Source organism: Chlorocebus sabaeus, chromosome 15, assembly GCF_047675955.1.
Source record: "Chlorocebus sabaeus isolate Y175 chromosome 15, mChlSab1.0.hap1, whole genome shotgun sequence".
Taxonomy (NCBI): Eukaryota; Metazoa; Chordata; class Mammalia; order Primates; family Cercopithecidae; genus Chlorocebus; species Chlorocebus sabaeus.
The window spans coordinates 52,374,638-52,386,669 of NC_132918.1; the positions used below are offsets into that span (position 1 = coordinate 52,374,638).

Here is a 12,032-nt window from a genome sequence, read left to right on the forward strand (position 1 = left end):
ATGTGCTGTCTCCCCTCTAACACTGTGCTCATGTGATTTGCTGCATCACCCAAAGGTTCCGCCAGTGTTGTGAGGATGCATATCTGATTTTACGACGGCATGGGAATCTTTTCATCACTCTCTTTGCGCTGATGTTGACTGCAGGGCTTCCTGAGCTCACATCAGTCAAGGATATACAGTATCTTAAGGTATAAAACCACTTTTCCTTCTGTCTTGGACTTTGTGGGCATTGAGCTCAGTTTTAGCTGCCTGTTTTATTCAAGTGGCTGAAGGGAGTAGAACAAAATCATTTCCTCTAAGATGGTTCTTAGTCAGGAGGGAAAGAATCTGGGAAATTCATATAAAGGAGGAATTTTGAAGAGTAGCGTGTAACCCAGAAGATTTTCCCATCAGTAGAAGGGGCATAAAGTAGACTGGTATTGGGCTATAGCCTTCTTACTCACATTACTGAAAGACCGCAGATCAGGCGCGGGTTGGCACCTTGATTTTAAACAGCCTGCCTTTTTTTTGTCAGGGTCTTAGTAGGTCTTGAGTCATCTTACTGGATTTGGGTGGTAGTGCCAAGCAGCTGTGTGTCCTGCAGTAATTATAAATTATTTTCATCTTCAAAAACCTTTTGGAAGGAGTCATATTATCTCCCTATCTTGGGGTTCTGCCTCCTGCAGATGATATTTAAATAAGAACATGAAGCGTGCTGCCTGATGGTGGCTGGGGAGGCACAACTAATCCAGCCTCTGCAGACTTTGATATTTGCACATCTCTACTGAAGTTATATAAAATCATATTTTTCCCCTTCCATTTTAGGACTCTCTTGCATTAGGGAAGAGTGAAGAAGAAGCACTCAAACAGTTTAAGCAAAAATTTGATGAGGCGCTCAGGGAAAGCTGGACTACTAAAGTGAACTGGATGGCCCACACAGTTCGGAAAGACTACAGATCTTAACGATCAGCCTTCGCTCCTAATGTATTTGTTGGTTTCATTTCGTTTTCATTTTGCACTTGCACTAAATTGAACATGACCCTGTCAGAGATGTTATAAAGGGAATGAAATCCTGAAACTCAGAGTTAAATTAAGAACAAGGCATCCCACAGAACCTAATCTGAACAATCCCCGATGATTCCCTCTGCTTTTTGAATGCTTCCAAGACTTATCATGAAAACTGTCAATGGATAATCATTTCCTGCTGACTTTGCACGCCAAGGAATGCTACTAGAGATTGTTTCTGTTTTTGTTTGTTTCTTTCTAATATTTGGTACTTTCCCAGAATGGTGTAAATACTTCTTTTCAATGTTGTGACCAAGTATTGTCACTCAGCCAACAACTTTTCCACACCTGGGGGTTGGTGGCTGTTCTTACTTTCCAAATGAGGCTAAAAAGAAAGGCATCTTTCTTCCCTTTTAAAATTGTGTAAACTGCAAATTATAATATAATCTGAATTTTTGATTATTTTCCAGAAGAAATCTTGTAAACCTGTGGATACTCATTAATTCTTTTGTTAATATTTATTTCCATGATAGCATCATTCCAGCCAGACTTGCTGAAAATCTACTGGTGAGGCAAATATAATATATATAAATATGCTACATATATATTTATAAAATTTCTAGTGGGAGTTCTATATACATGTTTCTTTGGTATTCTTCAGCCTGTGATTTAAAGTTTTACAAAAAGCAGAGCTTTTTCCTAAGTTACTTTTCAGTTAGGTAACTGTGTGATCCAGTTCTTCCAGCTGCTTCTATAATGAGGCACATATTAATACAGTTTTTATATGGTATCTATGAAAGAGTTCACTTCATAGAGAATAATACTTGAGCAAATGTATCCAAGAAAGCAAGCAAATGAAAAGGAACCTATTTATGGAATAAACTCCAGATCTGAAATTCAGTATTTTAGAAAAATGCCAGCTCTTCTTAATTGTATTTATTAAAACTTGTAATAATATGATTTTTTTCAAGAATATTAGTTCAAACTGAAATGGTTTCAGGCCACATGGAAATCGTTTAAGTTATTTGTTGAGGTACCATATATTTAGGGTGCTAGGGGCAAGTAATATTAATATGTGCAATAGGAACTACTGGTTTGAATCTGTAAATGGATGATCTCTCTGAGTTCTGGCAACATCCAGCAAAACTACTGCTTATTCTCCAAAGAATATTGGGAGCTCTCAATCCTCAGTGATATGGGAAAGAGAACTGAGTATTTGCCCTATGACTGAGTTTTCTATAGGAATTTTATTAAAGAATGTTTAATTTTGTTGTCCTTCTTAATGTTCTCAGTCAAATAAATGAGTGAGCTGGTTTCGGCTGTTCTTGGGATGGGTGAGCCTCTTCTTTATGGGTAGAGTGGGCCTTTGGAACTTTGCACTGGAACTCCAAGAAATGGCCAAGTCGGTAGACAAACCAACCTCAGAAATAGGCTAAGGCCTATTATGGCCTCTTCTCTGACTTCTCCCCTTGTTTCCCAGCCTCATCAGGCATGGTGTAGGAGGCCCTTTGGACTTTGGTGGGAGCCTGAGGTAAGAAGCCATGCATATGGCAGGTGCCCTGAGGTCTGGGTAGTTACTTGGCACCTGAGCCAAGGCCAGACTGTGCTGCTTTGGAGCTCTTGTTCACAGGGCAGATGCCGGAGCAGTCCAGTTCCTTGGAAATAACTCAGCTGAGGATGGGAGATGGCCTCTGGATTCCTCATTTCCAGGGCTGGTATAGACTCACTGAGACTTCCAGGAATAGGACTGTGGAAGGACAGGTTTATTCAGAGATCTTTATCTAGTAGCCACCCACCACTTCATGAACCAGGCCACAGGTCAGTGGTTTGGAGAATGGTGAACACTGCCAGGAAGAAATGGATACCATTCTTTCCAGAGGGGTCTCCTCAGCCAAAAGGAGGGCCTTGATAAATACATGCCAAATCAGTGAATGTGGATGTCTTTAAGAGCAAGAAAGGGAAATGAACTTCTATGTGTGTCCCCAAACAGTCCTGGGCCTGAACCCAGGATAACTCTTGACCCTCTCCCCTCTGACCTCTTCTACAGGCCCCCACTCCAGTGTAGGCAGGACAGCGTTGCTTAGTAGCTACTGAGCATTCCTAGCAAGCACTCCCTACAGACTTTTTGACATGTCTGTGACTTTCAGGAGCTCTGGTTGGGCCAGAGAGGAAAAGGTAGAAGGCAGAAGGATAGCTACGCTCCAGGACGTTAGGACTCCAGACTGCGCGAACAGCTTCCTATGTAGGATTGGTTACCCCGTGTCTTGCCTCTTGAGCACTCTGACCAACAATGGATATTATCCCAAAACACTTTAATTCCTGTCTTTTGATCCTTTCCCATGTTCCCCTGAAACAAGGTCTTAGAAACTGTACATTTCCGTATTTGAGGATAGCGTCTGTGTCTACAGTATCTGGCGGGGGTAGGGGCTGGGAGGGGGCAGGCAGTGCAGAAGATGACTGTTAAAGTAATTCTGGAGTGCTCACCTCCTGTCTATAGGCAGACCCTGGACTCCAGAGACCAATATTTGTAATCCAACTCTGCCTTTGTTACCCTTAAGTAAGGTATTTATTTCTCAGGGTTTATGCTTCCTAATTGATAAAATGAGACTATTAATACCTACCCCACTCAACTTCTCTGGGGTAGGGAGGGCCTGGGTTAAAAGTAGGGATAGGAACTTGTGCTGAGCCCCAATTCAAACTCACTTCTTTCCTTGCTCACCCCTCTCCAAGACTACTGAGGGAAGGAACTCTGGGGAGGAAAGCCCCATCCAGTGTTCTATCTTTGTCTCCTCTCTGGGGAGACCCTCCAGGGTATTCTCAGTTCTTCCTTGTCCAGACCTTGGCCAGACAGCCTGTAACATAGGGGTCACTTGTCTACAGAAGGTGAAAGATTGGTCTGTGGAATAGAGAGCAGATAGGTACCATGCCATGTAACCCTGCTGAGTGGGGATGAGCAGCTCTTAGAAAAGAGGGGGCAAGGGCTAGAGTTCCTTGGAGGGGAAGAGAGATGGGAAGAGCTGGCTAGGTACAGCATATATGCAGGCTTGGAGGTGAGAAAAAGCAGGATTCATGGGCACTAACATGCTCAACAATTGTTTCTTTCCATCTGCCTTCCCATTCCTCTACTCCAGAATACTACACCTCTTCTCAGGGATCTAGCCCCATCCTCATGGAGTTGCTTCCTCCTTCATTATTTGGCAGTTTTATCCTCTTCTCCAATGATGGAAAATCTATCTGACATTATCTTCTGAGCTATTCCTACTCTAAGATGTATACGAACATTTTAGAACCCATGATTCCTTTTCAATTTTGACAAAGCCTAGGTTCAACAACTTAGAAATTTTAGCCTTCCAGACCCTCCCTATCTTCCTCTCTCCTACCTTTTTTTAATTATGAAAAATAAAGTATTTTTCTAGAGAAAGGTGCATAGACACTTAACAATAACATTAATGTATAAAGCAAACAGCCATGTAACCACCACACAGGTCAAGAACATTACCAACACCTCAGAAGTCCTTCAGGCTCCCATTCCTGGTCAGGAGTCCCTCCCCCTTGCCAAGGAAATCACTATACCCTCTCTTATGGCAATTATTTATTTCCTTATGTTAGAATTTATGCTGCCTACTTTTTTAGTCAGGTTTTTTCACTCAGTGTTGTGTTTTCAAGATTCAGCCATATAGTTGCAAGTAGCTGTACTCATTTATCATTGTATAGCATTCCATTTTGTGGCTGTCACATAATTTTATACCCTTTCTACAGTTAGGATACATACAGTTTGTTCCTAGTTTGAGGCTATTAGGAATAATACATGCCACTATCATTATAGTTTATCTCCTGGTTCACATATGTACATGTTTCTTTGGATGTATATACTTTGGATGTCACAGGATTATGTGTATGTTTATCTTGACTGGGTAATGCTACAATAAGTGGTTGTACCAATTTCTTCCTCTTCCAGTGGTACATGAGAATTCTTGTTGCTTTACATTCTCAACAAAACCCAGTTAATTTTCAGCCATTCTGGAGTATAGAATCAATTGATTTTCGTTTCCTTGATTAGTAATAAAATTAAGGGTTTTGTATTGTTTTTGACCATGTGGATTTTCTCCTTTGTGAAATTCCTGTTTAAATTCTTTGTCCATTTCTTTATTGGGTTACTTGTCATTTTGGCTTTTTGGGTTGTTGGTTTTTTGGTTTTAGTTGTTTTGAAGAAGGGTTTTTTTATTTTGCTTTTTTGTTTTGTTTTGTTTTGTGAAGTTCTATATATTCTTTTGGATACAGGCTTTTCGTCAGTCATAGGTGTTAAAAATCCTTTCCCACTGTGTGTGTAACTTTCCTTCTCATTCTCCTAATGGTTTCTTCTAATAACACAAGATCTTAATTTTAATGTTGTAAAATGTATCATTGTTTTTTGGGGGGGTTAGTACCCATGTGTAAGTGTTTAGATTTCTTTTCTCTGAAATCTTGAAGATATTCTCTTGGATTATCCTCCACACACTTTATATTTTTACCCATCCCATTTAGATCTGTAGTTTACCTAGAATTGCTCTTTACAGTGTGAAGTTCAAGTCAATTGTTTTTCCCATATGGGCACCAAATTGTATCATTCCTCAGTTTTCTTTGAAGAGTTAAGTAACGTGTCCATAGTCACAGAGTAGTTGATGGAGCCGGTATTCAAACCCAGGAAGTAAGAAGCCTGTTTCAATTATCTGTGCTCTTTACTCACAATGCCTCAATATACATGTCAGATTTATTGGGTTCCACAAATAGAAACCTATGGAAATTTTGAATCAAATTGCATTTTAGGTTGAGGCAAATTGTCATTTCCAGAATATTGAGTTTTCCAAAGTATGTAAGTGGAATACCCATTTATTTAGATTCTCTTTCATTTATATCCACAGTGATTTATAGTATTCTGTGTTTACATATTATACATCATTTGTTAGATTCCTGGGTAAGTAATTTTACTGTAAATTTCATTGTTGTTAATCTATAGCAATCATTCTCAAAGTGTGGTCCCCTGATGAGGAGCATCAGTATCACCAGAGAGAACTGATTAAAAATGCAGATTCTTAATTTTTAATTTTTGTGAGTACATGGTAGGTATATATATGGGGTACATGAAATATTTTGATACAGGCATATAACATGTAATTATCACATCAGGGTAATTGGGGTATCCATTACCTCAAGCATTTATCCTTTGTGTTACAAACAATCCAGTTATACTCTTTTAGTTATTCTAAGATCGACAATTAAATTATCAACTATAGTTACTCTATTGTGCTATCAAATACTAGATCTTATTCATTCTTACTATTTTTTGATACCCCTAGAAATGCACTTTCTTAGTGGGGCCCGGCAGCTCACACCTGTAATCCCAGCACTTTGGGAGGGTGAGGCCGGGGGATCACCTGAGGTCAGCAGTTCAAGATTAGCCTGGCCAACATGGTGAAACCCTGTATCTACTAAAAACAAAAAAATTAGCTGGGCATGGTGGCTGGCTCCTGTAATCCCAGCTGTTCGAAAGGCTGAGGCAGGAGAATCGCTTGAACCCAGGAGGTGGAGGTTGCAGTGAGCCGAGATCACACCACTGCACTCGAGCCTGGGTGATAGAGTGAGACTCCGTCTCAAAAAAAAACAAAATACAAAAAAAAAGAAATGCACATTCTTGAGCCCTGCCCTGGAGCTACTGATTTAGAAATGGGGGTGGAGCCCTAAAACCTGTATTTAATTTAGTTAATTTATTTATTTTTTGAGATGGAGTCTCGCTTTGTCATCCAGGCTGGAGTGCAGTGGTGTGATCTCGATTCACTTCAATCTCCGCCTCCCAGGTTAAAGCAATTATGTCTCAACCTCCTGAGTTTAGCTGGGACTACAGGTACGTACCACCATGTCCAGCTAATTTTTGTATTTTTAATAAAGACAGAGTTTCACCATATTGGTCAGGCTGGTCTTGAACTCCTGACCTCAGGTGATCCACCTACCTCAGCCTCCCAAAGTGCTGGGATTACAGGCATGAGCCACTGCACCCAGCCAAACTTGTATTTTAATAAAGTTCCAGAGCAAAGGTCCATACAAATACATTTGATGTTTGTATTTAGCAGACTTACCAAACTTTTTAATTAATCCTAACAATTTATTTGTATGAAATTTTTTTTTTTTTTTCTTGAGACAGGGTCTCACTCTGTCACCCAGGCTGGAGTGTAGTGGTGCACTCTCAGCTCACTGCAGCCTCTGTCTCCTGGGCTCAGGTGATCCTCCCACCTCAGCCTCCTGAATAGCTGGGGCCACAGGCATGCACCACCACACGCAGCTAATTTTTTTTTTTTTTTTTTGAGACAGGATTTCACCATGTTGCCCAAGTTGGCCTTAAACTTCTGGACTCAAGCAGTCTGTCTGCCTCGGCCTCCCAAAGTGTTGGGATTACCAGCATGAGCCACTAAGCCCGGCCTGTATAAATTATTTTGATTTTGCATGTATCACCTGAAAGTAACTATGGCTGTATTTCTTCCTTTCAACATTTTATTTCTTTTTCTTGCCCTTCTGCAATGGTTCCGAATTCTTGTAAAAGGTTGAATAGAAGTGATATTCAACCTTTTGCTGAAGGGTAAGTTTTCAATACTAAGTATGGTTTTTCTCTGTCGATTTTTTTTGTGGATATCTTTTTTTTTCACCATGATACATAATTTCACTAAATGTGGAGAGACAAACTACTCATACAGAGATGATTAGCATCACACAGCACTTTAAGCAGATACTGGCAACACTTGAACTCACCACAATAGCGATGAGAGAGGCTGCAAAATTATTAAAGTAGTACATCATGTGCTACAGTTAATTTTATGCAGTTATGATTTAATACTGCATTTTTGTGTTCCTATTTTTCTCTTTTAAAAAAATTTTTTTAACTTTTAGGTTTGGGAGTACATGTGAAGGCTTGTTACACAGGTAAACTTGTGTCACGGGTTTGTTGTACAGATTATTTCATCACCCAGGTATTAAGCCCAGAAGCAGAAAAGATAATTATTGAGTACTGGGCTTAATACCTGGGTGGATCTCTTTTATGAGACTAAAGAAGCTACCTTAGCTTTCTAATTTGCCAAGGGATTTTTTAAAAAATAATTAATGGATATGGAAATTTATCAAATGATTTTTCTGCATTTTATTCAAGTGATCCTAAGGTTTTTCTCATTTGGCGAGTTATATTTATGTTTCAACATTAAACGAAGTTTGCATTCCAGCAATGAGCCAAGTTGATTGTTTTTTTGTTGTTGTTGTTTGTTTTTTCAAGAGGAAGTCTCGCTTTGTCCCCAGGCTGGAGTGCAGTGGCATAATCTCAGCTCACTGCAACCTCCATCTCCTGGGTTCAAGTGATTATCCTGCCTCAGCCTCCCAAATAGCTGGGATTACAGGTGACTGCCACCAAGCCTGGGTTGCTTATTTATTTATTTATTTATTTATTTATTTATTTATTTATTGTATTTTTAGTAGAGACAGGGTTTCAGTATGTTGGCCCAGCTGGTCTTGAACTGCTGATCTCAAATGATCCGCCACCCTTGGCCTCCCAAAGTGGTGGGATTACAGGCATGAGCCAATGTGCCTGGCTGATTGTGAAGTATTTTTAAATGTGTATTCCTGGATTTGATTTGCCAATATTTGAGGGGTTTGCATCTTTTTTTTTTTTTTTTAATCAGTGGTATTAGCCCATAAGTTCCTTTTAAGATCTGTGTCAAGTTCTTTTAGGGAAGATGTAACCAACATGGCTGATGAGGTGCCTGGCACTCACCTCCTCCACAAAGCGGGAGCAAAGCAGCAAGTAGATAACCACACGTCAAGTAGACTAAGAGAGAACACTAGAATTCACCAGGAAAATGACAGGGCACCTCTGAGGTACGGAAGGAGAGAGAAACAAGCACCTAGCCCAGCTGGAACTGGCTCAGAGCTGGGATGAACTTGCCATTACTAGGAAAAGGTAAGGGGAAGATTCCCAGCAGTCCACATTCCCACCAGGGATGCCTGCAGTCCTAGCCACTGGAGAGCCCCTTGGCCCTAACAGGCCCTGAGCCTAGTACAGGGAGCTGCTTGGAGTTCACAAAACTGCATTGTTCAAGAAAGGGAATTCACACTGGATCCCACTCACCCCCAACACCCAAGCAACTGCAGCATGGTGTTATTATGAGAGCTCAGCCCCCACCAGACTACATCCTGCCCTGGGACTCAACAGCCCCTGCAACTCCACATTCCTGGAGCCCCACTGACATCCTCCCACAACCACCTAGAGGACTGCAGCATTGCAATGCCAGCTGGACCCAGTGCTATGGCCAGTTCTTCAGCACTCTAGCCCACATAGTATCCTACACCCTAGAGAATGGGTGGTGAAGTACATCAGGGAGGCTGCCCCAAGGACAAACGGGGCCAAAGTGTACATCCCTGCAGCCTGGCAGCTGACTGCCCGAGCGTGCTGCCACCAACTGCAATCCTGCCCTTTCAGCAGCAGGGCCACCTCATACCTGTACATGCTGTGAAGAGACCTAAGGAACAATCCTCCCTCACACACCATCCAAGGGTGTGAGGACAGGCCTGTCAAGTCCACTCCTGCTGTCCGTGCCTGCATGCACTTCTGGGGGCCTGAGGACAGGCCCAACCCACCCACCACTGCCACTGCCAACACCCACCCATGCATGCTACCTAGGAGCCTAGGGACTGCACTGGCTAGCCCATTGACACCCCCACTGGCACTCATGCATACCACCCAGGGGCCTGAGGGCCAGCCTGTTGACATCACTGCCACTGTCAATACCACAACTGCTACCCAGGGCCCCAAGGACCCACCTGCCTGGCCTGCCACTACCACTGCCAGCACTTGAGCCTGCCACATGAAGTACACCACCCAGGCAACTGAGGACTGGCCCACCTACCCTTCTGCTGCCACCACTGGTGCTAGAGGACTGGTTCACCTGGTGTCCCTATCCCCCGTGAAGTCCCACTACAACCTATATAACCTCATCTTATTGAAGACAACATAAGACAAGATAAAGCAGAAGAAATAATTTCTGAACTGAGACATATTTTTTGAAATAACCAAGTCAGACATAAAAAACAGTAAAGCAAGCCATGTGACATATGGGACACAAAAATTCAAATTTGGGGAGTTCCAGGAGAAGAAATGGGCAAAGGTATAGAAAGCCTATTTAATGAAATAATAGCTGAAAACTTCCCAGGTCTTGCAAGACACATAGACATTTGGAAACAGGAAACTCAAGGAGTCCCAAATAGATTCAATCTAAAGAGGTCTTCCCAGAGGCAAATGGTAGTCAAACTGTCAAAAGTCAAAAACAGATAATTCTAAAAACAGCAAAAGAAAAGCATCAAACCACATATAAGGGAATCTCCATCAGACTAACAATTTCTCAGCAGAATCCTTGTAGGTCAGGAGAGAAAGGAATGAAATAGTCAAAGTACTGAGAGAAAAAAAGAAACTGTCAACCAAGAATCCTATGTCCAGCAAAGTTATCCTTCAAAAATGAAGGGAAAGTAGTCTTTCCCAGAAAAACAAAAATGGAGATGATTCATTACCACTAGACTAGCCCCACAAGAAATATTTAAGGGATCCCTACACTGGGAAACAAAAGGACAACATCTACCGTCATGAAAACGTACAAAAGTAATAAAACTCACTGGTAGAGCAGATACACAAAACAGGAATAGGAATGTTGTTACTCTAAAGAAAACCCACCAAATCATAAAAGAAAGTAAAAAGAAGAATAAAGGCAGAAAGGATATGCAGAACAATCAGAAAACAACAAAATTACAGGAAGTCCTCACCTATTAATAACAAGCTGAAATGTAAAAGTTTAAGCTCCCCCAACTAGAAGATACAGACTGGCTGAATGGCTAACAAAAATAAGACCCAAATATATCCTGTCTACATGAAGCTCATCTCACTAATAAAGACACATAGACTGAAAATGAAAGGATGGGCCGGGCGCGGTGGCTCAAGCCTGTAATCCCAGCACTTTGGGAGGCCGAGACGGGCGGATCACGAGGTCAGGAGATCGAGACCATCCTGGCTAACACGGTGAAACCCCGTCTCTACTAAAAATACAAAAAACTAGCCGGGCGAGGTGGCGGGCGCCTGTAGTCCCAGCTACTCCGGAGGCTGAGGCAGGAGAATGGCATAAACCCGGGAGGCGGAGCTTGCAGTGAGCCGAGATCTGGTCACTGCACTCCAGTCCGGGCTACAGAGCAAGACTCCGTCTCAAAAAAAAAAAAAAAAAAAAAAAGAAAATGAAAGGATGGAAAAAAATACCTCATGCAAACAAAGCAAAAGCATGCAGGAGTAGCTACACTTACATGAAAGGAGAGTTTAAGTAAAAAAAAACATGAGACAAGAAAATTATAATAAAGGAATCAATTAGGCAAGAGGATATAACAATTGTAAGTATCTATGCACCCAACATCAGAAACCCAGATATATAAAACAAATATTATTAGAGCTAAAAAGAGAGACTAATACCACAATAGTTGGGTATTTCAACACCCCCACACACAGCATGGGATAGATTAGACAGAAAGTCAAGAAACACTGGATTTAAACTGCACTTTAGACCAAATGGATCTAACATTTAGAGAACATTTCATGCAACAGCAACAGAAAATAAATTCTCATGAGCACATGGAACATTCTCCAGGATGGACCATATGTTAGGCCATAAAACAAGCCTTAACAAAGTTTTAAAAATTGAAATCATATCAAGTATCTTCTAAGACCACACTGAAAACTAGGAATCAACAACAGGAACTTTGGGAACAAATATGTGGAAATTAAACAACATACACCTGAATAACCAATGGGTCAATGAAAAAAGAAAGTAAAAATTCTTGAAAAAAATGAAAATGGAAAAATATACCAAAATCTTTGTGACACAGAAAAAGCAATGCTAAGAGGGAAGTTTATAGTAATTAACATTTATACCTAAAAAGTAGAAAGATGTTGAATAAACAACCTAAAAAATCCACCTCAAAAAACTAGAAAAGCAAGAACA

At 41.1% G+C, this 12,032-nt stretch overlaps 1 protein-coding gene across 6 annotated transcripts in view; it reads left to right on the top strand.

Annotated features, from left to right (window-relative positions):
• The window catches only part of PIK3CB (phosphatidylinositol-4,5-bisphosphate 3-kinase catalytic subunit beta), a 183,726-nt gene extending 181,413 nt beyond the window's left edge, over nt 1-2,313 (top strand). For all 6 annotated transcript variants that reach the window (XM_073023562.1, XM_073023563.1, XM_073023564.1 and 3 more), the window contains 2 exons: nt 56-188; nt 805-2,313. In XM_073023562.1, the coding sequence (XP_072879663.1) occupies nt 56-188; nt 805-942 (271 nt within the window). In that variant the 3' untranslated portion in view covers nt 943-2,313. The remainder of the gene's footprint in view (nt 1-55; nt 189-804) is intronic.
• Nucleotides 2,314-12,032: the final 9,719 nt, after the last annotated feature.